Raw genomic sequence first — 26,037 nt, forward strand, 5'->3', positions numbered from 1 at the left:
CCCTTGAAGGATTCTTAGCATGATGAATAGGAAAATGCAGGCAAAATGCTAACACAGAGCCAGGGATACTAAACGGTAGTTGCCCTTTCTTTACCTGAAGTTAGAAGCCCCTTCCCCACATGTGACCTCAAGGAATCAGATTTCTTAGAAAAGTGGACAACTGAACCTCATGCCCATTCTCTTTCTGAAAGTCAGAAGGACAACCTGCCCCCCAGTTTGACTGAACTTAGAAGTAAGGAAGAAAAGCTGTCATGTTGACATGTGTATCTCCCAGGATTCTGTGTAACTTGTGCAGCTATTAAGAAGTCGTTTAATGAGTTTGCTTCCTATACCCAGTAGGGCACAGTCTGTGGAAAGGGAAAGGGGAGATGCTCACTGTCTGCAGAACAGTGAAAAGGACCACCATTTCCATGGACCCCATTGGTTGAGGTTTGTAGTTACAAACAACAGACTCCACTCCAGTCAGTTTAATTTTGAATGTGCATTTATTAAAATATAACCCATAGTGCTTGAGGCTACAGAAATGAAAATTGCAAATCATTGTATGATCAAGAAACATTTTTAAATGAAACTCTTCTCTCATGACTGATGCTCAGAACTGGATGCTGGAAATACCATCTTGGACACCCACAAGGAGAGCAGTGATGGTGGGGACAGGGATGAAGGTGAGGATGCCATGAGGATGGGGGTGAAAACAAAAATCCTGTGTTACACTGCAGGCTCTGAGTTAATGTCATGAGGAATGTGTTCCTACCTTACTCCTTCCTTACTCAAATAATTATAAACAGCCTCTTTGGTGTCAGGAACTGTGTGAAGTGCTAGGGGTAAAAGGAAGACATGCTCTCACTGTGATGACAGCCACCTGGATAGAACAGAATTAGACATGTTGACCAGTAGAGGAAAGGAAATAGGCACGCTCTGCTGAGGAGGGTAGGGAGAGAAGGACTGCGAGGAGACTGAAGAGGTTCAGATGCAGACACAGCCCACCCTGCAGGAGTCCTCCTCGGACATCAGAGTTTCGGGACTCCTCTTCGCATGTCCTCTGCAGAAAGAAAGGAGCTTGTTGAGCCATCAGTGTAGCCCCAGACCTCGACAATGGCCAACTTAATAGATCCCATATTTTCAAAACAATATGGAACCACATTCCCGAATCGCGAACAAAAAGGAAGTGAATTTTCCAAGCCTAGGTGAGGCACTCAGGAGCACTGCAGACCTGCCCCTGGAGGGTGGCTGAGTCAGTGTACCCAAATGAGAAAGAGGAGCATGTGATCAGGCTCAGATGATCACAAAGAGGTATCTGGGGTTGACCTTCTGCCATTCTCTCCCTGGAGAACTCGCTCAGTGTGGGTTTCACAGGACACTGCAGCCTCTTCTCCTGGCAGCAGCGAGAAGGAAGACACCGTGCAGGGTGAATGGTGTGTGGTCCCCTGAGCTCCACCCATTTCCCCAGCCCTTTCCCTCCTCCTGTGCCCTGGCCCCCGTCTTACCACAGGGACTGTGCCTTTGGATAGCAGGTCTTCATGCACTCCTCCAATGTTGGGAAGTTGTTTTCGTTTCCTCCGCAACCGCTATATACAAACAGCTCACAGTGCCCGGTCTGGGCATTGTAGAAGTACCTGGTCATCGAGGCCTTGCAGACACCCACAAATTTAGGCTCCATGCAGAAAGCAGGCATAAAAGCTGGGGAAACTAGAGGGGCAATGGCTCAGTTATGAGGATGGTCATCACTGCTCCGTACAAGGACAACAACTAGAATCACCGGTTTGTTTGCAAGAGAGAATGTTAGGGTTGTGGAGTGTGGTCAAATTGAAATGCCCATTTGGAAACACCCCTTCTGGGACAGAATATGAATGTTGCTAGGGATGACATGATATAGTAATCATGTACAAATGTATATCTCCTCATGAAGTCTTCTAAGAAAGATAGGTATAATGCCTTTGATAAGCTGAAGAACATCTATAAGACTTCCAAGGTGATCCAGTGGTTAAGAATCTGTATTCCAATTAAGTAGTCCTAGGTTCAGTTCCTTGTCAGGAAACTAAACTTTCAAACGCTGTAGACACTAAGGAGGCAGGGCATAAATTCTTTATATTCATGACTGGAACTCTGTTCAAAGGATGTATGTAATATATTTCCCCTCTTCAGATGAGGAAATTGAAGATAACTTTTCCCATGAAACAGAGTATGTGGATGGTAGAGTCAGGACAAGTTACTATGGTGTCACAACGCATCTGATATAATATATGATTCTACCAGGAATTCAGGAAACACAGTTTACTTGTAAGAGTTTCTGGAGCTGGCGATCTACTTTCACTACTTCCTTGTACATAAGGTAACCTAAGCCCCCAAATCAAAGGGCAGATTGAGCCTGGATTTATCCTATCACAAATATGTGGTGTCTCTACCAACACTAAGCAATTCTCCAGACACCCACTGGGTGTCCCCCAGTCAATTGATGTCTGGTATGAAATCTATACAGTTACTCCCACAGGTTAAGCACCCAAGATTGTCCTCACTTTAGTGCAAGCAACGTGGTCCCCACTTAGTTTTGCTTATGGCCAAATGGTTAAAATGGAGAGGTCCATGATCCCAACTCCATGTTCAATAACTGAGTGTTAATGATGACTAAACTTTGGACAACAATTACCTACTGTTCCCAGATGAATATACATGAAACATCACAGTGAAATTGAGGAGAGGAGTAGGGCCAAGGGGCAGTGGAGGTGTGTGGAGCCTCCATTCCCCAATTAGTACAGCACCTCACAATGGTATTGACCACCCAGAAAACTCTCTGAACCCAAATACTTATGCTGTTCAGGTTTCAATAAAAAGGCTTATGGAAGGAATCATTGGTCATTGATCTGAATCTCAGTGCCCTTCCCTCTTCCCCGAGGTGCAGACACTGCTGCTGCTGCTAAATCGCTTCAGTCATGTCCGACTCTGTGCAACCCCATAGATGGCAGCTCATCAGGCTCCCCCGTCCCTGGGATTCTCCAGGCAAGAACACTGGAGTGGGTGGTGCAGACACTACAAACCTTTATTCTCCTCATTGAGTGCTGAGTATTCCATATTGAGTGTTGGCAATTCCTCTTGCGTATGGTTATCGAACTGTATTCTGGAAATCATCACCTGACCTATGAAGGAGAGTAAATTTCAAGAATTTCAGGAGGCCTGGTCCGTGAAACAGGAAAAGGATCAAACATGGATAAGATAATACCAGTCAAAAGACAACAAGGGAAGGGGACTGGAGACTTTCATTATATTTTATCAGCCTTGCTCCCACAGGCATCCCTGCACTTGCCCTCCTCCGTGGTTTGACATCTTTTGATTACTCTTAACACAGGAATAAACATTATTTGATAGAGAAATACTTTTACTTGGCCAAACTATGTAGGTAGACAATATTTTTTTCAGATTAAAACACTCTGATGGAAAATGGACAAATCTGTTCATGACATGTGAATAAAGTCTTTCTATTCATAACTCATCATCTCTTCTAAGAACTAATGTAACATGTTTCCTCATGTTGATGATTTGCCCCAGGAAACAAGCATGTGGCTGGCCTGGTCAGGACAAGATACTGTCATGTCACATCACATTTGATACACTATTGATTGGCTAGGAACTCAACAATACAAATGACCAGTGAGTGTTTCCAGGTCCAGGGTCTTACTTTCACTACTCACCTTTCCCCAAGCCTCACCTGAGCCCTCACATCACAGGGGAGGGTGAGCCTGGCTGAGTCTATTTTTTCTGACACCAAATACATGGTTTTTCCACCAACCATCCAATTCCCAGCACAGGCCTCCCATTGTCCACTGACTTCTGATATCATATCTGTGGAGTCAGGGCCCATGCCACAGGTTGAGGTATCAAGAATGCCCTGACCTCAGGTGTCAGCCATCTGAGGTCAGGGCGTTAAGTGTTCTCGAGTTATCATGCTTCTGACCAAGTGACTGAAACTCGAAATTTCCATGACTCCACCTCCATGCTCAAAAAGTCCATCAAACCAGCGACCAAACCCAGGAAAACTCTTAACCACTGTTCTCGGACTAACGTACAGGAAATAACTCAGAAACCATGAAATGGAGGAGATCCTTTGGACATGGGAGGAGTGGAGGTGGACGGAGCCTCCATGTCTTCCTGAGCAGAGCACCCTCACCTCATGACGATTTCTTCCCATGTCATAAGCTCTCTGAGCCAATATTTATGGATTTGTATTGAGGTTTCACTCAATAGGCATATGTGTTGAATCATCAGCCAGTGGTGACTGACCTCAGTCTCAGTGCCCTCTCTCTCCTCAGAGGTGAAGAAAGTTCTAACCTTTAAGTGCTTTCTTGACTATTTCAGCCAATCCTGTTAGTATACTGGCTCCCTTTCCGAAAATCTTGGTACCTAAGAAAGACAAACATTTCAAAATTTTCACAACTATTGGACCATGAACAAGGACAACATTCAAATATGAAAAATAAAATCATAGGAAAAAGCGGAGAAAACAAAAGGCCTGGACAATTTGCTAATATTGTTCAAGCCTTGGTCCCATGAGCCAAGGGCTGGTTTTCATCCTTTCCCAGCAGTTCCATTTCTGAGTGGTCAGGGTCCATGTGATTAATTTTTAAATAGAGGGATAATCATTATTTGACCCATAAATATTCTTTCTTTTGGCCCCAAGTAAGTAGGTAGAGAAATATTTCATGAACATATCCTTGTGGAAAATGACCAAACATGGCCATGAAATGTGAATAAACTGCTTATATTTATGACTGATAATACATTCAGTGGAGAAGGAAATGGCAACCCACTCCAGGATTCTTGCCTTGAAAATCCCATGGACAGAGGAACCTAGCAGGATATAGTCCATGGGTCGCAAAGAGTCGGACATGACTGAAGAAACTTTACTTCATGTTCAAAGAATTCATGCAGCACTTATCTGCTGTTCAGATGAGGACTATGGATGACTTGCCAGAGGACACATGGCATGAGGGTGACAGGGTCCGAACAAGATACACCTTGTCACAACCCACTTGATACACTATCCTATTCTGCCTGGAACTTTGAAAATACCAACAACTGGTAACAGCTTCTGGGTGCAGTGTCCCACTTTCATTACTCCCCTGGCCCAGCAATCACCTGAGCCCCAAGACACAAGGGAGAGTGAGTTGGGTTTCCTTGACACCAAATATGTGGTGTCTCTAGAAACAACATCCAATTCCCCAAACACCCACTGGGTGTGCAACAAGGCAATTTAATTTGGATAGGAAATCGGGGGAGTTAATATACATTCTTCATGTTGAGGTCTCAGAACTGTCCTCACTTCAGATGCCAACCATGTGGGCACATCCCTCATGATTTGACTAAGTGTCTAAAACTGGGAAGTTCCATTACTTCACATCCATGTTCAGTAATTCAGTTAATCTGATGACCAACCTCAGGAAGACAACTCACATGTGGATCTCACAGTAATATTAAGGATAAATCTAGACACACCAAAATGAGTGAGATGTGCAAGGCAAAGTGGAAGTGGAGTTGTGGGGAGACTCAATGTCCTAGAGTACACAGGACCCTCATATAACCAACCTCACTAATTTAACAGCCCAAAAGCTTTCCGAATGCCAACTTCTATGGATTCTTCTTCAGGTTTCATTCAACAGGTATTTTGATTGAATCATTGGCCAGTGGTTACTGTTTCCAAAATCAGGGCCCTCTCCTCTCCCCAGAAATACAAGAAGATCAAACCTTTAATCACACCGCCAAGGATACTTTTGACCACATGTACTACTGAACGCTTCTCAAGTACCCGCTTCTGGCTTGTCTCCACACCTATGAAAGACAGAAAATTCCAGATTTCAGGAGGCCTGGTCCATGAACTAAAACAAGGATCAAATATTCATAATAAAATGGTAGTGAAGAGTGGACGAAGGAGGGAACAAATATGGATAATAAACAGCTGTCAAAACAGGACATGGGAAAGGGACTGGAGACTTTCCTAATAATGTCTCAGCTTTGATATCAAGAGTCAACCTACAGAGGACTGTTTCACACATTCCCTGCAGAACACTCATACCAGGTTTTTCTAATTTCTTTTCATGATAGCAGAATACTCCTTATTTGACACCTAAATATTTTTCCTTGCCCAAACTAAGAAGGTAAAGAAATTTTCTGAGAATTATACATCTTGGTGGAACATGCACAAAACTCGCCATGAAACATTTATGCAATGTTGAGGTCTCAAGATATAGGTTTATTGATTGACTCATTGGTAATTGGTCATTGTTCTGAATCAGTACCCTTCCCTCTTCCACAAGGTCCAGAAAATACAAACCTTTATTCTCCTCACTGAGTGTTGAGTATTCAATCTGGAGTGTTGGCAATTCCTCTTGTGTATGGTTGTCGAATTGTATTCCGGAAATCATCACCTGACCTATGAAAGAGAGTAAATTTCAAGAGTTTCAGAAGGCCTTGGTAATGGAAATAGGAAAAGGATCAAGCATAAATGAGATAATAACAATCAAAAGACAACAAGGGTAAGGGCCTGGTCAGTTTCATTACACTGTATCAGCCTTGCTCCCACAGGCTACCCTACAAGGGCTGAGCTTCTTGCTTTCCCTGCAGTTGCCCTCCTACATGGCTCAACATCTTTTGATTACTCTTAATACAGGAATGAACATTATTTGATAAAGAAATATTTTACCTGGCCAAGGCATGCAGGTAGAGAATGTTTTTTCACAATAACACGTCATGTTGGAAAATGGACAAATCTGTTCTTTACACGTGAATAAAGTCTTTCTATTCATAACTCGTCATCTGTTCTAAGAGCTAATGTAGCCCTGTTCCATTCTTTTGGAATCCTGTTCCAAAACTAATGTTTCCCTTGTTCGGATGAGGAAACGGCAGATGACTTGGTCAGGACAGAAGCATGTGGGTGGCCTGGTCAGGACAATATACTATCACGTCGCAACTAATTTCATACGCTATATATTGGCTAGGAACTCAACAATACAGAGAACTGGTGAGAGTTTCCAGGTCCAGGGTCTTACTATCACTACACACCTCTCCCAAGACTCACCTGAACCCTCACATCACAAGGGAGGCTGAGTCTGGGTGAGTCTATTTCTCCTGACACCAAATGCGTGGTCTTTCCACCAACCATCCAATTCCCAACACCCAACGGGCCACCCACTGTCCTTTGATTTCTGATACTGTGTCTGTGGAGTCAGGGCTGATGCCGCAGGTTCAGGTATCAAGACTGCCCTGACTATAGATGCCAGCCATGTGTTCTCGAGTTATCATGTTTCTGAACAAGTGACTGAAAATTGAAATTTCCACTCTACCTCCATCCTCAAAAACTCAATCAAACTAGTAAACAAACTCAGGAAAACTCTGAATCCCTGTTCTGAGAGTAAGGTACAGGAAAAAAAAATCAGAAACTGTGAAATGGAGGAGATCTTTAGGACATGAGTGTAGTAGAGTTGGATGGAGCCTCCATGCCTTCCTGAGCAGAGCATCATCACCTCATGACTGTTTAGCCCCACCTGATAAGCTCTCTGAGCCAATATTTATGGATTTGTATTGAGGTTTCACTCAAGACTCATATGTATTGAATCGTCATCCAGTGGTGACTGACCTCAGGCTCAGTGCCCTCCTCTCTCCCCAGAGGAGCAGAAAGTCCTAACCTTTAAGTGCTTTCTTGATGATTTCAGCCAATCCTGTTAGTATACTGGCTCCCTGTCTGAAAATCTTGACACCTAGGAAAGACAAACATTTCAGGAATATTGTACCATGATCCAGGACAATGCTCACATATGAAAAATAAAACAATAGGAAAATGTAAGACAGAGGAAAGGCACAGAAAATTTTCTAATATTCTACAAGCCTTGGTCCATGAACCCACCAAAAGGCCTGGGTTTCATGCTTTCCTGGCAGTTGCTGTTCTCAGTGGTCCAGGTCTGTGTGATTAATTTTTACATAGAGGGATAATTATTACTTATCCCATAAATATTCGTTCTTTCTGGCCCTAAGTGAGTAGGTACAGAACTGTTTCATGAAGATTTACTGGCATAAAATGACCAAACATGGCCATGAAATGTGAATAAGCTGTTTATATTTATGACTCGTAGTATTTTCCCAGAACTCATGCAGCACTTATTAGCTGTTCAGGTGAGGACTATACATGACTTGCTGGAGGACACATGGTTTGAGGGTGACAGGATCCAAACAAGATACACCCTGTCACAACCAACTTGATATACTCTCCTATTCTGCCTGGAACTCTGAAAATACCGATAACTGGTGACAGCTTCTGGGTGCAGTGTCCCACTTTCATTAATTTCCTGGCCCAGCACTCACCTGAGCTCCCAAAGCACAAGGGAGAGTGAGTTGGGTTTCCTTGACACCAAATATGTGGTGTCTCTCAAAACAATATCCAGTTACCCAAACACCCATGGGGTGTGCAAGAACACAATTTAATTTGGAGAGGAAATCAGGGGAGGTAACATGTATTCAGCATGTTGAGTCTCAGAATTGTCCCGAGTTCAGGGGCCAGCCATCTGCGCCCATTCGTCATTATTTGTCAAAGTGTCTAAAACTGGGAAGCTCCATTAGCACACCTCCATGTTCAATAACTCAGTTAATCTCATGACCAAACTCAGGAAGACACTCACATCACCATCCTCCCTGTTTTAACAGCCCAAAAGCTCTCTGAATCCCCACATTTGTGGATTCTTCTTGCGGTTTCACTAAACAGGAATTTTAATTGACTCATGAGCCAGTGAGGACTGTTCCCAGTTTCAGTCCCTCTCCTCTCCCCAGAGCTACAGGAAGAACACCAACCTTTAAGCACGCCGCCAAGGATACCTTTAACCACAGGTAGTACTGCACGCTTCTCAAGTCTCTGTTTATGGCTAGTCTCCACACCTAGGAAAGACAGTAAATCCAAGAGTTGCAGGAGGCCTGGTCCATGAACTAAAACAATGATCAAATATGGATAAAAATAGTCATCAACAGTACAAATGAGGGAAAAAAATATAGGTAATACGCAATAGTCAAAACAGAACATGGGAATGGGCCTGGAGACTTTCCTAATAATGTCTCAGCTTTGGTTCAGAAGTCAACCTACACAGGGCTCTTTCTTATATTCCCTGCAGAACATTCATCCCACCTTGCCTTAATTATTTCTCGTGATAGCAGAAGACTCATTATTTGACACCCAAATATTCTTTGTGGCACAAAGTAAGTAGGTAAAGAATTTTTTTTGATGAATGCATATTGGCGGAACATGCACTAATTCACCATGAAATATTTATGCACTGTTGAGATTGCACGAAATAGGTGTATTGACTAAATCATTGATCATGGATCTGATCTCAGTGCCCATCCCTCTTCCCCAAGGTCCAGAAAATACAAACCTTTATTCTCCTCAATGAGTGTTGAGTATTCAACCTGGAGTGTTGGCATTTCTTCTTGCATATTGTTATCAAACTGTATCCCAGAAATCATCACCTGACCTATGAAAGAGAGTAAATTTCAAGACTTTCAGAAGATATGGTCCATGAAACAAGAAAAGGAACACAGATGCATAATATAATACCAGTCAAAAGACAACAGGGGAAAGGGCCTGGAGACTTTCCTAATATTGTATCAGCCTTGCTCCCTCAGGCTACCCACAAGGGCTGTGTTTCTTGCTTTCCCTTGCAACTGCTCCCCTCGTGGCTCGGATCTTTTCATTACCCTTAATAATATGGGAATAAACATTGTTTGATAAAGAAATATTTTTACTTGGCCACAGAAAGTATGTAGAGAATGATTTTTTCAGGTTAACAAACTGTGTTGGAAAATAGACAAATCAGGTCATGACACATGAATAAAGTCTTTCCTTTCGTAACTCTTCATCTGTTCTAAGAACTAATGTAACATGTTTCCCCTGTTCAGATGAGGAAACTCCAGATGATTTCCCCAGGAATAAGCATGTGGGTTGCCTGGTCAAGACAATATACGATGATGTCACAAGCCATATGATACACTATTGATTGGCTAGGAACTTGATAATACAGAGAACGGGTGAGAGTTTCCAGGTCCAGGGGATTACTTTTACTACTCACCACTCCCCAATCCTCACCTGAGCCATCAAATCACAGGGGAGGGTGAGTCTGGGCTTTTTCCTGACACCAAATATGTGGTTTTTCCAACTACCATCCAATTCCCAACACCGAACGGGCCACCCAGTGTCCATTGACCTTGGATACCATATCTGTGGAGTTAGTGCTGATGCCACAAGTTGAGGTATGGAGAAGCCCAGACTTCAGTGCCAGCCATTTGTTCTCAAGTTATCATGTTTCTGAACAAGTGACTGAAACTCGAAATTTCCTCTCTACCTCCATGCTCAAAGCTCAATCAAACCAGTGAACAAACTTAGGAAAACTCTTATTCACTGTTCTCAGAGTAACGTACAGGAAAAAACTCAGAAACACTGAAATGGAGGAGATCTGTAGGGCGCAGGTGTAGTGGAGTTGGATTGGCCTCCATGACCTTCTGAGTAGAGCACCCTCAACTCATGACCATTTAGCCCCACCTGATAAGCTCTCTGAGCCAATATTTATGGATTTGTATTGAGGTTTCACTCAAGAGGTGTATGTATTGAATTGTCAGCCAGTGGTGACTGACCTCAGGCTCAGTGCCCTCCTCTCTCCCCAGAGGAGCAGAAAGTCCTAACCTTTAAGTGCTTTCTTGATGATTTCAGCCAATCTTGTTAGTATACTGGCTCCCTTTCCGAAAATCTTGACACCTAGAAAAGACAAACGTTTCAGGAATATTGTACCATGATCCAGGACAATGTTCACTTATGAAAAATAAAACGATAGGAAAATGTAAGACAGAGGAAAGGCACAGAAAATTTTCTAATATTCTACAAGCCTTGGTCCATGAACCAACCACACAAGGCCTGGGTTTCATGCTTTCCTGGCAGTTGTTGTCTCAGTGGTCCAGGTTTGTGTGATTAATTTTTAAATACAGAGATAATCATTACTTGTCCCATAAATATTCATTCTTTCTGGCTTCAAGTAAGTAGGTAGAGAACTGTTTCAGGAACATTTCCTGGTGTAAAATGACTAAACATGACCATGAAATGTGAATAAGTTCTTTATATTTATGACTCGTAATATGTTCCCAGAACGCATGCAGCACTTATCTGCTGATCACATGAGGACTATACATGACTTGGCGGAAGACACATGGTTTGAGGGTGACAGGGTCTGGACAAGATACACCCTGTCACAACCAACTTGATATACTTTCCTATTCTGCCTGGAACTCTGAAAATACCAGTAACTGGTGACAGCTTCTGGGGGCAGTGTCCCACTTTCGTTACTCCCCTGGCCCAGCACTCACCTGAGCTCCCAAAGCACAAGGGAGAGTGAGTTGGGTTTCCTTGACACCAGATATGTGGTGTCTCTTGAAATAATATCCAGTTACCCAAACACCCATGGGGTGTGCAACAACGCAATTTAATTCAGAGAGGAAATTGGGGGAGGTAACATGCATTCTGCATGTTGAGTCTCAGAATCGTTCCGAATTCAGGAGCCAACCATGTGCACCCATTTGTCAGTATTTGGCAAAGTGTCTAAAACCGGGAAGTTCTGTTACCCCACCTCCGTGTTCAAAAACTCAGTTAATCTGATGACCAAACTCAGGACAACCACTAACATAGGGATCGCACCTTGTTATTAAGGATAATTCTAGACACACCACAATAAGTAGATGTGCAAAGCAAAGTGGAAGTGGAGTTGTGGGGAGCCTCCATGTCCTAGAGAACACAGAACCCTCATATCACCACCCTCCCTGTTTTAACAGCCCACAAGCTCTCTGAATGCCCCACATTTGTGAATTCTTCTTGCAGTTTCACTAAACAGGAATTTTAATTGAATCATAGGCCACTGAGGACTGTTCCCAGTCTCAGTGCCCTCTCCTCTCCCCAGAGCTACAGGAAGAACAAACCTTTAAGCACTCTGCTGAGGATACCTTTAACTGAACGCTTCTCAATGCCCTGTTTATGGATTGTCTCCACACCTAGGAAAGACAGTAAATCCAAGAGTTGCAGGAGGCCTGGTCCATGAACTAAAACAATGATCAAATATATATAATAAAATAGTCGTCAAGAGTGGACAAATGAGGGAACAACTATGGATAATACACAATAGTTGAAAGAGAACGTGAGAATGGGCCTGGAGACATTCTTAATAATGTCTCAGCTTTGGTTCAGGAGTCAACCTACACAGGGCTCTTCTTACATTCCCTGCAGAACATCTCATCTTGCTCTAATTATTTTTCATGATAGGGGAATAATCATTATTTTAACCCAAATATTCTTTGTGCCCAGAGTAAGTAGGTAAAGACATTTTTTGGATGAATACATATTGGCGGAACATGCACTAAATTCACCATGAAATATTTATGCACTATTGAGGATTCACAAAAGACACGTATTGACTGAATCATTGGTCACTGGTCATGGATCTGAATCTCAGTGAGCTTCCCTCTTCCCCGAGGTCCAGAAAATACAAACCTGTGATCTCTTCACTGAGTGTTGCGTATTCAATCTCGAGTGTTGGCAATTCCTCTCGAGTACTGTTATCAAACTGTATCCCGGAAATCATCACCTGACCTATGAAAGAGAGTAGATTTCAAGAGTTAAGAAGACATGGTCTGTGAAACAAGAAAAGGAACACAGATGCATAATATAATACCAGTCAAAAGACAACAGGGGAAAGGGCATAGAGATTCTCCTAATATTTTATCAGCCTTGCTCCCACAGGCTACCCCACAAGGGACGTGTTTCTTGCTTCCCCAGCAGCTGTTTCCCTGTGGCTCGGATCTTTTCATAACTCTTAATAACATGGGAATAAACATTGTTTGATAAAGAAATACTTTTACTTGGCCACAGCAAGTAGGTAGAAAATCACTTTTTCCCCTTAACACACTGTGTTGGAAAATAGACAAATCAGGTCATGACACATGAATAAAGTCTATCCGTTCATAACTCTTCATCTGTTCTAAGAACTAATGTAACATGTTTCCCCTGTTCAGATGAGGAAACTCCAGATGACTTCCCCAGGAATAAGCATGTGGGTTGCCTGGTCAAGACATTATACGATGATGTCACAACCCATATGATACACTATTGATTGGCTAAGAACTCGACAATACAGTGAACGGGTGAGCGTTTCCAGGTCCAGGGGATTACTTTTACTACTCACCACTCCCCAATCCTCACCTGAGCCATCAAATCACAGGGGAGGGTGAGTCTGGGTTTTTTCCTGACACCAAATATGCGGTTTGTCCAACAACCATCCAATTCCCAACACCCAACAGGCTGCCCAGTGTCCATTGACCTTGGATACCATATCTGTGGAGTTAGTGCCGATTCCACAGGTTGAGGTATCGAGACTGCCCAGACTTCTGATGCCAGCCAAGTGTTCTTGAGTTATCAAATTTCTGAACAAGTGATTGAAGCTTGAAATTTCCACTCTACCTCCATGCTCAAAAACTCAGTCAAACCAGTGAACAAACTCAGGAAAACTCTTATTCACTGTTCTCAGAGTAATGTACAGGAAAAAACTCAGAAACACTGAAATGGAGGAGATCTGTAGGGCACGGGTGTAGTGGAGTTAGATGGAACCTCCATGCCCTTCTAAGCAGAGCACCCTCACCTCATGACCATTTAGCCCCACCTGATAAGCTCTCTGAGCCAATATTTATGGATTTGTATTGAGGTTTCACTCAAGACTCATATGTATTGAATCGTCATCCAGTGGTGACTGACCTCAGGCTCAGTGCCCTCCTCTCTCCCCAGAGGAGCAGAAAGTCCTAACCTTTAAGTGCTTTCTTGATGATTTCAGCCAATCCTGTTAGTATACTGGCTCCCTGTCCGAAAATCTTGACACCTAGGAAAGACAAACATTTCAGGAATATTGTACCATGATCCAGGACAATGCTCACATATGAAAAATAAAACAATAGGAAAATGTAAGACAGAGGAAAGGCACAGAAAATTTTCTAATATTCTACAAGCCTTGGTCCATGAACCCACCAAAAGGCCTGGGTTTCATGCTTTCCTGGCAGTTGCTGTTCTCAGTGGTCCAGGTCTGTGTGATTAATTTTTACATAGAGGGATAATTATTACTTATCCCATAAATATTCGTTCTTTCTGGCCCTAAGTGAGTAGGTACAGAACTGTTTCATGAAGATTTACTGGCATAAAATGACCAAACGTAGCCATGAAATGTGAATAAGCTGTTTATATTTATGACTCGTAATATGTTCCCAGAACTCAGGCAGCACTTATCTGCTGTTCAGATGAGGACTATACATGACTTGCCGGAGGACACATGGTTTGAGGGTGACAGGGTCCGAACAAGATACACCTTGTCACAACCCACTTGATATACTCTCCTATTCTGCCCTGAACTCTGAAAACACTGATATTGGTAACAGCTTCTGGGTGCAGTTTCCCACTTTCATTAGTCTCCTGGCCCAGCACTCACCTGAGCTCCCAAAGCACAAGGGAGAGTGAGTTGGGTTTCCTTGACACCAAATATGTGGTGTCTCTCGAAACATCATCCAATTCCCCAAACACCCATGGGGTGTGCAAGAACGCAATTTAATTTGGAGAGGAAATCAGGGGAGGTAACATGCATTCTGCATGTTGAGTCTCAGAATTGTCCTGAGTTCAGAAGCCAGCCATGTGCGCCCATTTGTCAGTATTTGGCAAAGTGTCTAAAACTGGGAAGTTCCATTAACCCGCCTCTGTTCAATTAACTCAGTTAATCTGACGACCAAACTCAGGAAGATGTTCACATCACCACCCTCCCTGTTTTAACAGCCCAGAAGCTCTCTGAATCCCCACATTTGTGGATTCTTCTTGCGGTTTCACTAAAGGAATTTGTTTGACTCATGGGCCAGTCAGGACTGTTCCCAGTCTCAGTGCCCTCTCCTCTCCCCAGAGCTACAGGAAGAACAAACCTTTAAGCATGCCGCCGAGGATACCTTTAACCACGGGTAGTACTGAACGCTTCTCAATGCCCTGTTTATGGATTGTCTCCACACCTAGGAAAGAAAATAAATCCAAGAGTTGCAGGAGGCCTGGTCCATGGACTAAAACAACGATCAAATATGCATAATGAAATAGTCGTCAACAGTGGACAAATGAGGGATAAAACATAGATAATACGCAATAGTCAAAACAGAACATGGGATGGGCCTGGAGACTTTCCTAATAATGTCTCAGCTTTGTATCAGGAGTCAACCTACACAGGGTTGTTTCTTACATTCCCTGCAGACATTCATTCCAGCTTGCCCTAATTATTTTTCATGATAGCAGAATACTCATTATTTGGCACCTAAATATTCTTTGTGGCCCAAAGTAAATAGGTAAAGAAATTTTTTTTAATTTAAATTTATTTTTTACATGAATCCATATTGGTGTAACATGCACTAAATTCACCATGAAATATTTATGCACTGTTGAGGTTTCAAGAAACAGGCGTTTTGACTGAATCATTGATCACTGGTCATGGATCTGAATATCAGTGCCCTTCCCTCTTCCTTGCAGTCCAGAAAATACAAACCCTCATTCTCCTCAATGAGTGTTGAGTATTCAATCTGGAGTGTTGGCATTTCCTCTTGAGTACTGTTATCAAACTGTATCCCAGAAATCATCACCTGACCTATGAAAGAGAGTAAATTTCAAGAATTTCAGAAGATATGGTCCATGAAACAAGAAAAGGAACACAGATGCATGATATAATACCAGTCAAAAGACAACAGGGGAAAGGGCCTGGAGACTTTCTTTATATTGTATCAGCCTTGCTCCCACAGGCTACCCCACAAGGGCTATGTTTCTTGCTTTCTCTGCAGCTGCTCCCCACGTAGCTCAGATCTTTTGATTACTCTTAATAATATGGGGAAAAAACATTGTTTGATAAAGAAATATTTTTACTTGGCCACAGCAAGTAGGTAGAGAATGTTTTTTTCCCCTTAACACACTGTGTTAGAAAATGGACAAATCAGGTCATGACACATGAATAAAGTCTTTCCTTTCATAACTCTTGATCTGTTCTAAGAACTAATGTACATGTTTCCCCTGTTCAGATGAGGAAACTCCAGATGACTTCCCCAGGAATAAGCATGTGGGATGCTTGGTCAAGACAATATACAATGATGTCACAACCCATTTGATACACTATTGACTGGCTAGGAACTCGACAACACAGAGAACGGGTGAGAGTTTCCAGGTCCAGGACTTTACTTTCACTACTCACCACTCCCCAAGCCTCACCTGAGCCATCAAATCACAGGGGAGGGTGAGTCTGGGTTTTTTCCTGACACCAAATATGTGGTTTTTCCAACAACCATCCAATTCCCAACACCCAACAGGCCACCCAGTGTCCATTGACCTTGGATACCATATCTGTGGAGTTAGTGCTGATGCCACAGGTTGAGGTATCGAGACTGCCAAGACTTCAGATGCCAGCCATGTGTTCTCGAGTTGTCATGTTTCTGAACAAGTGACTGAAACTCAAATTTCCTCTCTACCTCCATGCTCAAAAACTCAATCAAACCAGTGAACAAATTCAGGAAAACTCTTAATCACTGTTCTCAGGGTAATGTACAGGTTGGTGGGAATGCAAACTAGTACAGCCACTATGGAGAACAGTGTGGAGATTCCTTAAAAACTGGAAATAGAACTGCCTTATGACCCAGCAATCCCACTGCTGGGCATACACATTGAGGAAACCAGAAGGGAAAGAGACACGTGTACCCCAATGTTCATCGCAGCACTGTTTATAATAGCCAGGACATGGAAGCAACCTAGATGCCCATCAGCAGATGAATGGATAAGAAAGCTATGGTACATATACACAATGGAGTATTACTCAGCCATTAAAAAGAATACATTTGAATCAGTTCTAAGGAGGTGGATGAAACTGGAGCCTATTATACAGAGTGAAGTAAGCCAGAAAGAAAAACACCAATACAGTATACTAATGCATATATATGGAATTTAGAAAGATGGTAACAATAACCATACATACGAGACAGCAAAAGAGACACTGATGTATAGAACAGTCTTTTGGACTCCCTGGGAGAGGGCGAGGGTGGGATGATTTGGGAGAATGGCATTGAAATACATATAATATCATATATGGAACGAGTCGCCAGTCCAGGTTCGATGCACAATACTGGATGTTTGGGGCTGGTACACTGGGATGACCCAGAGGGATGGTATGGGTAGGGAGGAGGGTTCAGGATGGGGAACACATGTATACCTGTGGTGGATTCATTTCGATATTTGGCAAAACCAATACAATATTATAAAGTTTAAAAATAAAATAAAATTTAAAAATTAAAAATAAATAAATAAATAAAAAGAAAAAACTCAGAAACACTGAAATGGAGGAGATCTTTAGGGCGCGGGTGTAGTGGAGTTGGATGGAGCCTCCATGCCCTCCTGAGCAGAGCACCCTCAGCTCATGGCCATTTAGCCCCACCTGATAAGCTCTCTGAGCCAATATTTATGGATTTGTATTGAGGTTTTACTCAAGAGTCGTATGTATTGAATCGTCAGCCAGTGGTGACTGACCTCAGGCTCAGTGCCCTCCTCTCACCCCAGAGGAGCAGAAAGTCCTAACCTTTAAGTGCCTTCTTGACTATTTCAGCCAATCCTGTTAATATACTGGCTCCCTTTCCGAAAATCTTGGCACCTATGAAAGACAAACATTTCAGGAATATTGTACCATGAACCAAGACAATATTCACATATGAAAAATAAAACATTAGGAAAAAGTAAGGCAAAGTAAAGGCCTGGAGAATTTTCTAATATTGTACAAGCCTTGGTCCCATGAATCAACCACTCAACAGCTGGGTTTCATGCCTTCCCAGCATTTGCTCTTCTCAGTGGTCTAGGTCTGTGTGATTAATTTTTAAACAGAGGGATAATCCTCATTTGATCCATAAATATTCTTTCTTTCTGGCACAAAGTAAGCAGGTATAGAATTTTTTCATGAACATTTCCTGGTATAAAATGACCAAACATGGCCATGAGATGTGAATAAGCTGTTTATATTTATGACTCGTAATAAGTTCCCAGAATTCATCCAGCACTTATCCGCTGTTCAGATGAGGACTATGGATGACTTGCCAGAGGACACATGGCATGAGGGTGACATGATCTAAACAAGATATACCATGACACAACTTGATACACTATTCTATTCTGCCTGGAATGCTGAAAATACCAATAATTGTCAGAGCTTCTGGGTACAGTGTCCCACTTTCATTACTCCCCTGGACCAGCAATCTCCTGAGCTCCCAAAGCACAAGGGAGAGTGAGTTGGGTTTCCTTGACACCAAATATGTGGTGTCCTTCGAAACAATATCCAATTCTCCAAACACCCACTGGATGTGCAACAACACAATTTAATTAAGATAGGAAATCAGGGGAGTTAATATACATTCTGCATGTTGATGTCTCAGAACTATCCTCAGTTCAAATGCGAGCCATGTGGGCCCATCCCTCAGATTTGACAAAATGTCTAAAACTGGGAAGTTCCATTACCCCACCTCCGAGTTCAATAACTCAGTTAATCTGATGACCAAAGTCAGGAAGACCACTCACATAGCGATTGCACCTTGTTATTAAGGATAATCCTAGGCACACCAAAATGAGTAGTTGTGCAAGGCAAAGTGGAAGTGGAGTTGTGGGGAGCCTCCATGTCCTAGAGAACAAAGGACCCTCACATCACCACCCTCCCTGTTGTAACAGCCCAGAAGCTCTCTGAGTGCCCACATTTGTGGATTCTTCTTGTGGTTTCACTAAACAGTAATTTTGATTGAATCATGGGCCAGTCAGGACTGTTCCCAATCTCAGTGCCTTCTCTTCTCCCCAAAGCTACAGGAAGAACACAAACCTTTAAGCACACCGCCGAGGATACCTTTAAGCACAGGTAGTACTGCACGCTTCTCAAGTTTCTGTTTATGGCTTGTCTCCACACCTAGGAAAGACAGTAAATCCAAGAGTTCCAAGAGGCCTGGCCCATGGACTAAAACAACGATCAAATATGGATGATATAATAGTCATCAACACTGGACAAATGAGGGAAAAATACTCAATTGTACGCAATGATATGCAATAGTCAAAACAGAACATGGGAATGGGCCTGGACACTTTCCTAATAATGTCTCAGCTTTGGTATCAGGAGTCAACCTACACAGGGCTGTTTCTTTCATTATTCATCCTAGCTTACTCTAATTATTTTTCATGATAGTGGAATACTCATTATTTGACACCCAAATATTCTTCATGGCCCAAAGTAAGTAGGTAAGAAATCTTTTGAGATTAACACATCTTGGCGGAACATGCACAAAATTCACCATGAAATATTTATGCACTGTTGAGGTTTTAAGAAACAGGCATATTGGTTGAATCATTGGTCATTGGTCATTGATCTGAATCTCAGCGCCCATCCTTCTTCCCCGAGATGCCCAAACTACAAACCTTTATTCTCCTCACTGAGTATTGTATATTCAATCTCTAGTGTTGGCAATTCCTCTTGTGTATGGTTATAGAATTGTATTCTTGAAATCATCACCTCATCTATGAAAGAGTAAATTTCAAGAGTTTCAGGAAGTTTGGTATATGAAACAGGAAAAGGATCAAACATGAATAAGATAATACCAGTCAAAAGACAACAAGAGAAAGGGCCTGGAGACTTTCATTATATTGTAAAACCTTGCTCTCACAGGCTACCCTACAAGGGCTGTGTTTCTTGCTTTCCCTGAAGCTGCCCTCCTCCGTGGCTCTACATCTTTTCATTACTCTTAATAATATAGGAATAAACCTTTTCCAATGAGAAATATTTTTACTTGGCCACAGCAAGTAGGTAGAGAATATTTTTTCAGGTTAATGCATTGTGGTGGGAAGTGGACAAATCTGGTCATGACACATGGATAAACTATTTCTATTCATAACTCATCATCTGTTCTAAGAACTCATGTAACATGATTCCCTGTTCAGATGAGAAAACTGCAGATTTAGAAGGCTTGGTCAGGACATGATACTGTCACATCGATATGCATTTGATACACTATTGCTTGGCTAGGAACTCGACAATACTGACAACTGGTGAGAGTTTCCAGGTTCAGGGTCTTACTTTCCTAACTCACCTATCCTCAAGCCTCACCTGAGCCTTCACATCACCGTCGTGGGTGACTCTGGGATTTTTCCTAACACCAAATACATGGTTTTTCCAACAACCATCCAATTCCCAACACCCAACATGCCACCCAAAGTCCACTGACTTCTGATACCATCTGTGAAGTTAGGGCCGATGCCACAGGTTGATGTAGGGAAACGGCCCTAACTTCAGATGCTAGCCATGTCCTCTTGAGTTATCATGTTTCTGACCAAGTGACTGAGACTTCAAATTTCCACAACTCTACCTCCATGCTCAAAAACTCAATCAAACCAGCAACCAAACTCAGGACAACTCTTAATCACTGCTCTCAGTGTACATTGCAGGAAAAATCTCAGAAACAGTGACTACGAGGAGATCTTTAGTGCATGGGAGGAGTGGAGATGGATGGAGCCTCCATGCCTTTCTGAGCAGAGCACCTTCAACTCACGACTGCTTCTTCCCCCATCATAAGTTCTCTGAGCCAATATATATTGAGTTTCATTGAGGTTTCACTAAGAGTTCAATAGGTATCCAATTGTCAGCCAGTGGTGACTGATCTCAGTCTCAGTGCCCTCCTCTCTCCCCAAGGGTGCAGAAAGTCCTAACCTTTCATTGTTTTGTTCAGTATTTTAGCCAATCCTCCTAGTATACTGGCTCCCTTTCCGACAATCTTGGAACCTATGGAAGACAAAAATTTCAAACATTTCAGAATATTGGAACATGAACCAGGACAACATTCACATATGAAAAATAAAATGATAGGAAAAAGTGAGAAAAGGGAAGGCCAGCGGAATTTTCTAATATTGTAAAGTCCTTGGTCCCATGAACCAACCACACAAGGCCTGGGTTTCATGCTTTCCCGGCAGCTGCTCTTCTCAGTGTTCTAGGTCTCTGTGATTAATTTTTAAACAGAGGGATAATCATCACTTGAGCCATAAATATTCTTTCTTTCTGGCCCAAGCAAGTAGGTACAGAAATGTTTCATGAACATTTACTGGTGTAAAATGACCAGAAATGGCCATGAAATGTGAATAAGCTGTTCATATTTATGACTGGTATTATATTCCAAGAATTCATGCAGCACTTATCTGCTGTTCAGATGAGGACTGTGGATGACTTGCCAGAGGACACATGGCATGAGGGTGACAGAGTTCGAACAAGATACACTCCGTCACAACCCACTTGATACACTCTCCTATTCTGAAGGGAACTCTGAAAATACCAATAATTGGTAACGGCTTCTGGGTGCAGTGTCCCACTTTCATTACTCCCCTGGACCAGCACTCACCTGAGCTCCTAAAGCACAAGGGAGAGTGAGTTGGGTTTCCTTGACACCAAATATGTGGTGTCTCTAGAAACAACATCCAATTCCCCAAACACCCACTATTTCTATATTCAGATAGAATATAGAAATATAGAGTTTCTATAGTCAATAGAAACTCGAGGGAGTTAATATACATTCTGCATGCTGAGGTCTCAGAACTGTCCTCAGTTCAGATACCAGCCATGTGAGCCCATCCCTCATGATTTGGCAAAGTGTCTAAAACTGGGAAGTTCCGTTACCCCAGCTCCGAGTTCAATAACTCAGTTAATCTGATGACCAAACTCAGGAAGACCACTCACATAAGGATCACACCTTACTATTAAGGATAATTCTAGGCACACCAAAATGAGTAGATGTGCAAGGCAAAGTGGAAGTGGAGTTGTGGGGAGCCTCCTTGTCCTAGAGAACACAGGGCCCTGACATCACCACCTTCCCTGTTTTAACAGCCCAGAAGCTCTATGAATGTTCTCTGAATGCCTGAATTCTTCTTGAAGTTTCACTAAACGGTGGTTTTGATTGAATCATTGGCCAGTGGGGACTGTTCCCAGTCTCAGTGCCCTCTCCTCTCACCAGAGGTACAGGAAGAACAAACCTTTAATCACACCACCGAGGATCTTTTTAAACACTTTTCTTATTGAACGCTTCTCAAGGCCGTGTTTGTGGCTTGTCTTCACACCTGTGAGAGACAGTAAATTCCAAGAGTTTCAGGAGGCCTAGCCATGAACTAAAACAACGATCGAATACGGATAATAAAATAGTCGTCAACAGTGGACAAATGAGGGAATAACTATGGATAATACACAATAGTCAAAAGGGAACATGAGAAAGGGCCTGGAGACTTTCCTAACAATGTCTCAGCTTTGGTATCAGGAGTCAACCTACTCAGGGCTGTTTCTTTCATTCCCTGCAGAACATTCATCCCAGCTTGTTCTAATTATTTTTCATGATAGAGGAATACTCATTATTTGACACCCAAATATTCTTTGTGGCCCACAGTAAGTAGGTAAAGAAATCTTTTGAGATGAATGCATATTGGCAGAACATACACTAAATTCACCATGGAATATTTATGCACTGTTGAGGTTTCAACAAACAGGCTTATTGATTGAATCATTGGTCATTGATCATTGATCTGAATCTCAGTGCCCTTCCCTCTTTTGAGAGGTTCGAAACTACAAACCTTCATTCTCCTCACTGAGTGTTGAGTATTCAATCTCGAGTGTTGGCAATTCCTCTGGCATGTGGTTATCGAACTGTATCCCGGAAATCATCACCTGACCTATGAAAGAGAGTAAATTTCAAGAGTTTCAGGAGGCCTGGTCCGTGAAACAAGAAAAGGAACAAACATGGATAAGAAAATACCAGTCAAAAGACAAGAAAAGGGCCTGGAGACTTTCCTTATATTGTATCAACCTTGTTCCCACAGGCTACCCCACAAGGGCTATGTTACTTGCTTTCCCTGGAGCTGCTCCCCGGTTCAGATCTTTGATTACTCTTAATAATACAAGAATAACATTATTTGATAAAGAAATATTTTTACTTGGCCACAGCAGGTAGGTAGAGAATTTCTTTTTCAGCTCAACACATTGTGTTGGAAAATGGACAAATCAGGTCATGACACATGAATAAAGTCTTTTCTTTCATAACTCTTCATCTGTTCTAAGAACTAATGTAACATGTTTCCCCTGTTCAGATGAGGAAACTCCAGATGACTTCCCCAGGAATAAGCATGTGGGTTGTCTGGTCAAGACAATATACGATGACGTCACAACCCATATGATACACTATTGATTGGCTAGGAACTTGACAATACAGAGAACGGGTGAGAGTTTCCAGGTCCAGGGTATTACTGTCACTACTCACTGCTCCCCAAGTCTCACCTGAGCCATCAAATCACAGGGGAGGGTGAGTCTGGGTTTTTTCCTGACACCAAATATGTGGTTTTTCCACAACCATCCATTCCTAACACCCAACAGGCCACCCAGTGTCCATTGACCTTGGATACCATATCTGTGGAGTTAGTGCTGATGCCACAAGTTGAGGTATCGAGACTGCCCAGACTTTAGTGCCAGCCATGTGTTCTCGAGTTATCAACTTTCTGAACAAGTGACTGAAACTTTAAATTTCCTCTCTACCTCCATGCTCAGAAACCCAATCAAACCAGTGAACAAACTCAGGAAAACTCTTAATCACTGTTCTCAGAGTAACGTACAGGAAAAAACACAGAAACACTGAAATGGAGGAGATCTGTAGGGCGCAGGTGTAGTGGAGTTGGGTGCCCTTCTGAGCAGAGCACTCTCAACTCATGACCATTTAGCCCCACCTGATAAGCTCTCTGAGCCAATATTTATGGATTTGTATTGAGGTTTTACTCAAGAGTCGTATGTATTGAATCATCAGCCAGTGGTGACTGACCTCAGGCTCAGTGCCCTCCTCTCTCCCCAGAGGAGCAGAAAGTCCTAACCTTTAAGTGCTTTCTTGACGATTTCAGCCAATCCTGTTAGTATACTGGCTCCCTTTCCAAAAATCTTGACACCTAGGAAAGACAAACATTTCAGGAATATTGTACCGTGATCCAGGACAATGTTCACATATGAAAAATAAAACAATAGGAAAATGTAAGACAGAGGAAAGGCAAGGAAATTTTTCTAATATTCTACAAGCCTTGGTCCATGAACCAACCACACAAGGCCTGGGTTTCATGCTTTCCTCACAGTTGCTGTTCTCAGTGGTCCAGGTCTGTTTGATTAATTTTTAAATAGATGGATAATCATTCAGATCAGATCAGTTCAGTCGCTCAGTCGTGTCTGACTCTTTGAGACCCCATGAATGGCAGCACGCCAGGCCTCCCTGTCCATCACCAACTCCCGGAGTTCACTCAGACTCACATCCATCGAGTCAGTGATGTTATCCAGCCATCTCATCCTCTGTCATCCCCTTCTCCTCCTGCCCCCAATCCCTCCTAGCATCAGAGTCTTTTCCAATGAGTCAACTCTTCACATGAGGTGGCCAAAGTACTGGAGTTTCAGCTTCAGCATCATTCCTTCCAAAGAAATCCCAGGGCTGATCTCCTTCAGAATGGACTGGTTGGATCTCCTTGCAGTCCAAGGGACTCTCAAGAGTCTTCTCCAACACCACAGTTCAAAAGCATCAATTCATTATTGTCCCATAAATATTCGTTCTTTCTGGCCCCAAGTAAGTAGGTACAGAAATGTTTCAGGAACATTTCCTGGTGTAAAATGACCAAACATGGCCATGAAATGTGAATAAGCTTTTTATATTTATGACTCATAATATGTTCCCAGAACTCATGCAGCACTTATCTGCTGTTCAGATGAGGACTATACATGACTTGCCAGAGGACACATGGTTTGAGGGTGACAGGGTCTGAACAAGATACACCCTGTCACAACCCACTAAATATACTCTCCTATTTTGCCCTGAACTCTGAAAACACTGATGTTGGTAACAGCGTCTGGGGGCAGTGTCCCACTTTCATTACTCCCCTGGCCCAGCACTCACCTGAGCTGCAAAACACAAGGGAGAGTGAGTTGGGTTTCCTTGACACCAAATATGTGGTGTCTCTCAAAACAACATCCAGTTATCCAAACACCCATGGGGTGTGTAACAACGCAATTTAATTCAGAGAGGAAATTGGGGGAGGTAACATGCATTCTGCATGTTGAGTCTCAGAATTGTCCCAAGTTCAGGAACCAACCATGTGTGCCCATTCGTCATTATTTTGCAAAGTGTCTAAAACTGGGAAGTTCCATTAACCCACCCCCAGGTTCAATAACTCAGTTAATCTCATGACCAAACTCAGAAGACAGTCACATCACCACCCTCCCTGTTTTAACAGCCCAGAGGCTCTCTGAATCCCCACATTTGTGGATTCTTCTTGTGGTTTCACTAAATAGGAATTTTGATTGACTCATGGGCCAGTGAGGACTGTTCCCAGTCTCAGTGCTCTCTCCTCTCCCCAGAGCTACAGGAAGAACAAACCTTTAAGCACACCGCCGAGGATACCTTTAACCACGGGTAGTACTGCACGCTTCTCAATGCCCTGTTTATGGATTGTCTCCACACCTAGGAAAGACAATAAATCCAAGAGTTGCAGGAGGCCTGGTCCATGGACTAAAAACAATGATCAAATATGGATAATAAAATAGTCATCAACACTGGACAAATGAGGGAACAACTATGGATAATATACAATAGTCAAAACAGAATGTGGGAATGGGCCTGGAAACTTTCCTAATAATGTCTCAGCTTTGGTATCAGGAGTCAACCTACACAGGGCTGTTTCTTATATTCCCTGCAGAACATTCATCCCAGCTTGCTCTAATTATATTTTGATAGAATAATGCTCATTATTTGACACCCAAATATTCTTTGTGGCCCAAATAAGTAGGTAAAGAAATTTTTAAGATTAATACATCTTGGCGGAACATGCACAAAATTCACCATGAAATATTTATGCACTGTTGA

At 42.6% G+C, this 26,037-nt stretch overlaps 1 protein-coding gene across 7 annotated transcripts in view; it reads right to left on the reverse strand.

The window, feature by feature from the left end:
- Positions 1–466: 466 nt before the first annotated feature.
- The window catches only part of LOC102392417 (trophoblast Kunitz domain protein 1), a 30,555-nt gene continuing 4,984 nt past the window's right edge, over positions 467–26,037 (reverse strand). For 2 of the 7 annotated variants that reach the window (XM_025263378.3, XM_044927596.2), the window contains 23 exons: positions 25,552–25,635; positions 24,014–24,085; positions 22,730–22,828; positions 22,142–22,225; positions 20,832–20,903; positions 19,547–19,645; positions 18,960–19,043; positions 17,682–17,753; positions 15,618–15,716; positions 15,013–15,096; positions 13,863–13,934; positions 12,557–12,655; positions 11,989–12,060; positions 10,709–10,780; positions 9,405–9,503; positions 8,830–8,913; positions 7,674–7,745; positions 6,323–6,421; positions 5,737–5,820; positions 4,324–4,395; positions 3,036–3,134; positions 1,488–1,689; positions 467–1,042 (listed from right to left, as the gene is read on the reverse strand). In XM_025263378.3, the coding sequence (XP_025119163.3) occupies position 1,042; positions 1,488–1,689; positions 3,036–3,134; positions 4,324–4,395; positions 5,737–5,820; positions 6,323–6,421; positions 7,674–7,745; positions 8,830–8,913; positions 9,405–9,503; positions 10,709–10,780; positions 11,989–12,060; positions 12,557–12,655; positions 13,863–13,934; positions 15,013–15,096; positions 15,618–15,716; positions 17,682–17,753; positions 18,960–19,043; positions 19,547–19,645; positions 20,832–20,903; positions 22,142–22,225; positions 22,730–22,828; positions 24,014–24,085; positions 25,552–25,635 (1,976 nt within the window). In that variant the 3' untranslated portion in view covers positions 467–1,041. The remainder of the gene's footprint in view (positions 1,043–1,487; positions 1,690–3,035; positions 3,135–4,323; positions 4,396–5,736; positions 5,821–6,322; positions 6,422–7,673; positions 7,746–8,829; positions 8,914–9,404; positions 9,504–10,708; positions 10,781–11,988; positions 12,061–12,556; positions 12,656–13,862; positions 13,935–15,012; positions 15,097–15,617; positions 15,717–17,681; positions 17,754–18,959; positions 19,044–19,546; positions 19,646–20,831; positions 20,904–22,141; positions 22,226–22,729; positions 22,829–24,013; positions 24,086–25,551; positions 25,636–26,037) is intronic. The other 5 variants (XM_044927594.2, XM_044927593.2, XM_045162596.1 and 2 more) reach the window with 5 other exon arrangements.

This window comes from Bubalus bubalis, chromosome 14, assembly GCF_019923935.1.
Source record: "Bubalus bubalis isolate 160015118507 breed Murrah chromosome 14, NDDB_SH_1, whole genome shotgun sequence".
Lineage (NCBI taxonomy): Eukaryota > Metazoa > Chordata > Mammalia > Artiodactyla > Bovidae > Bubalus > Bubalus bubalis.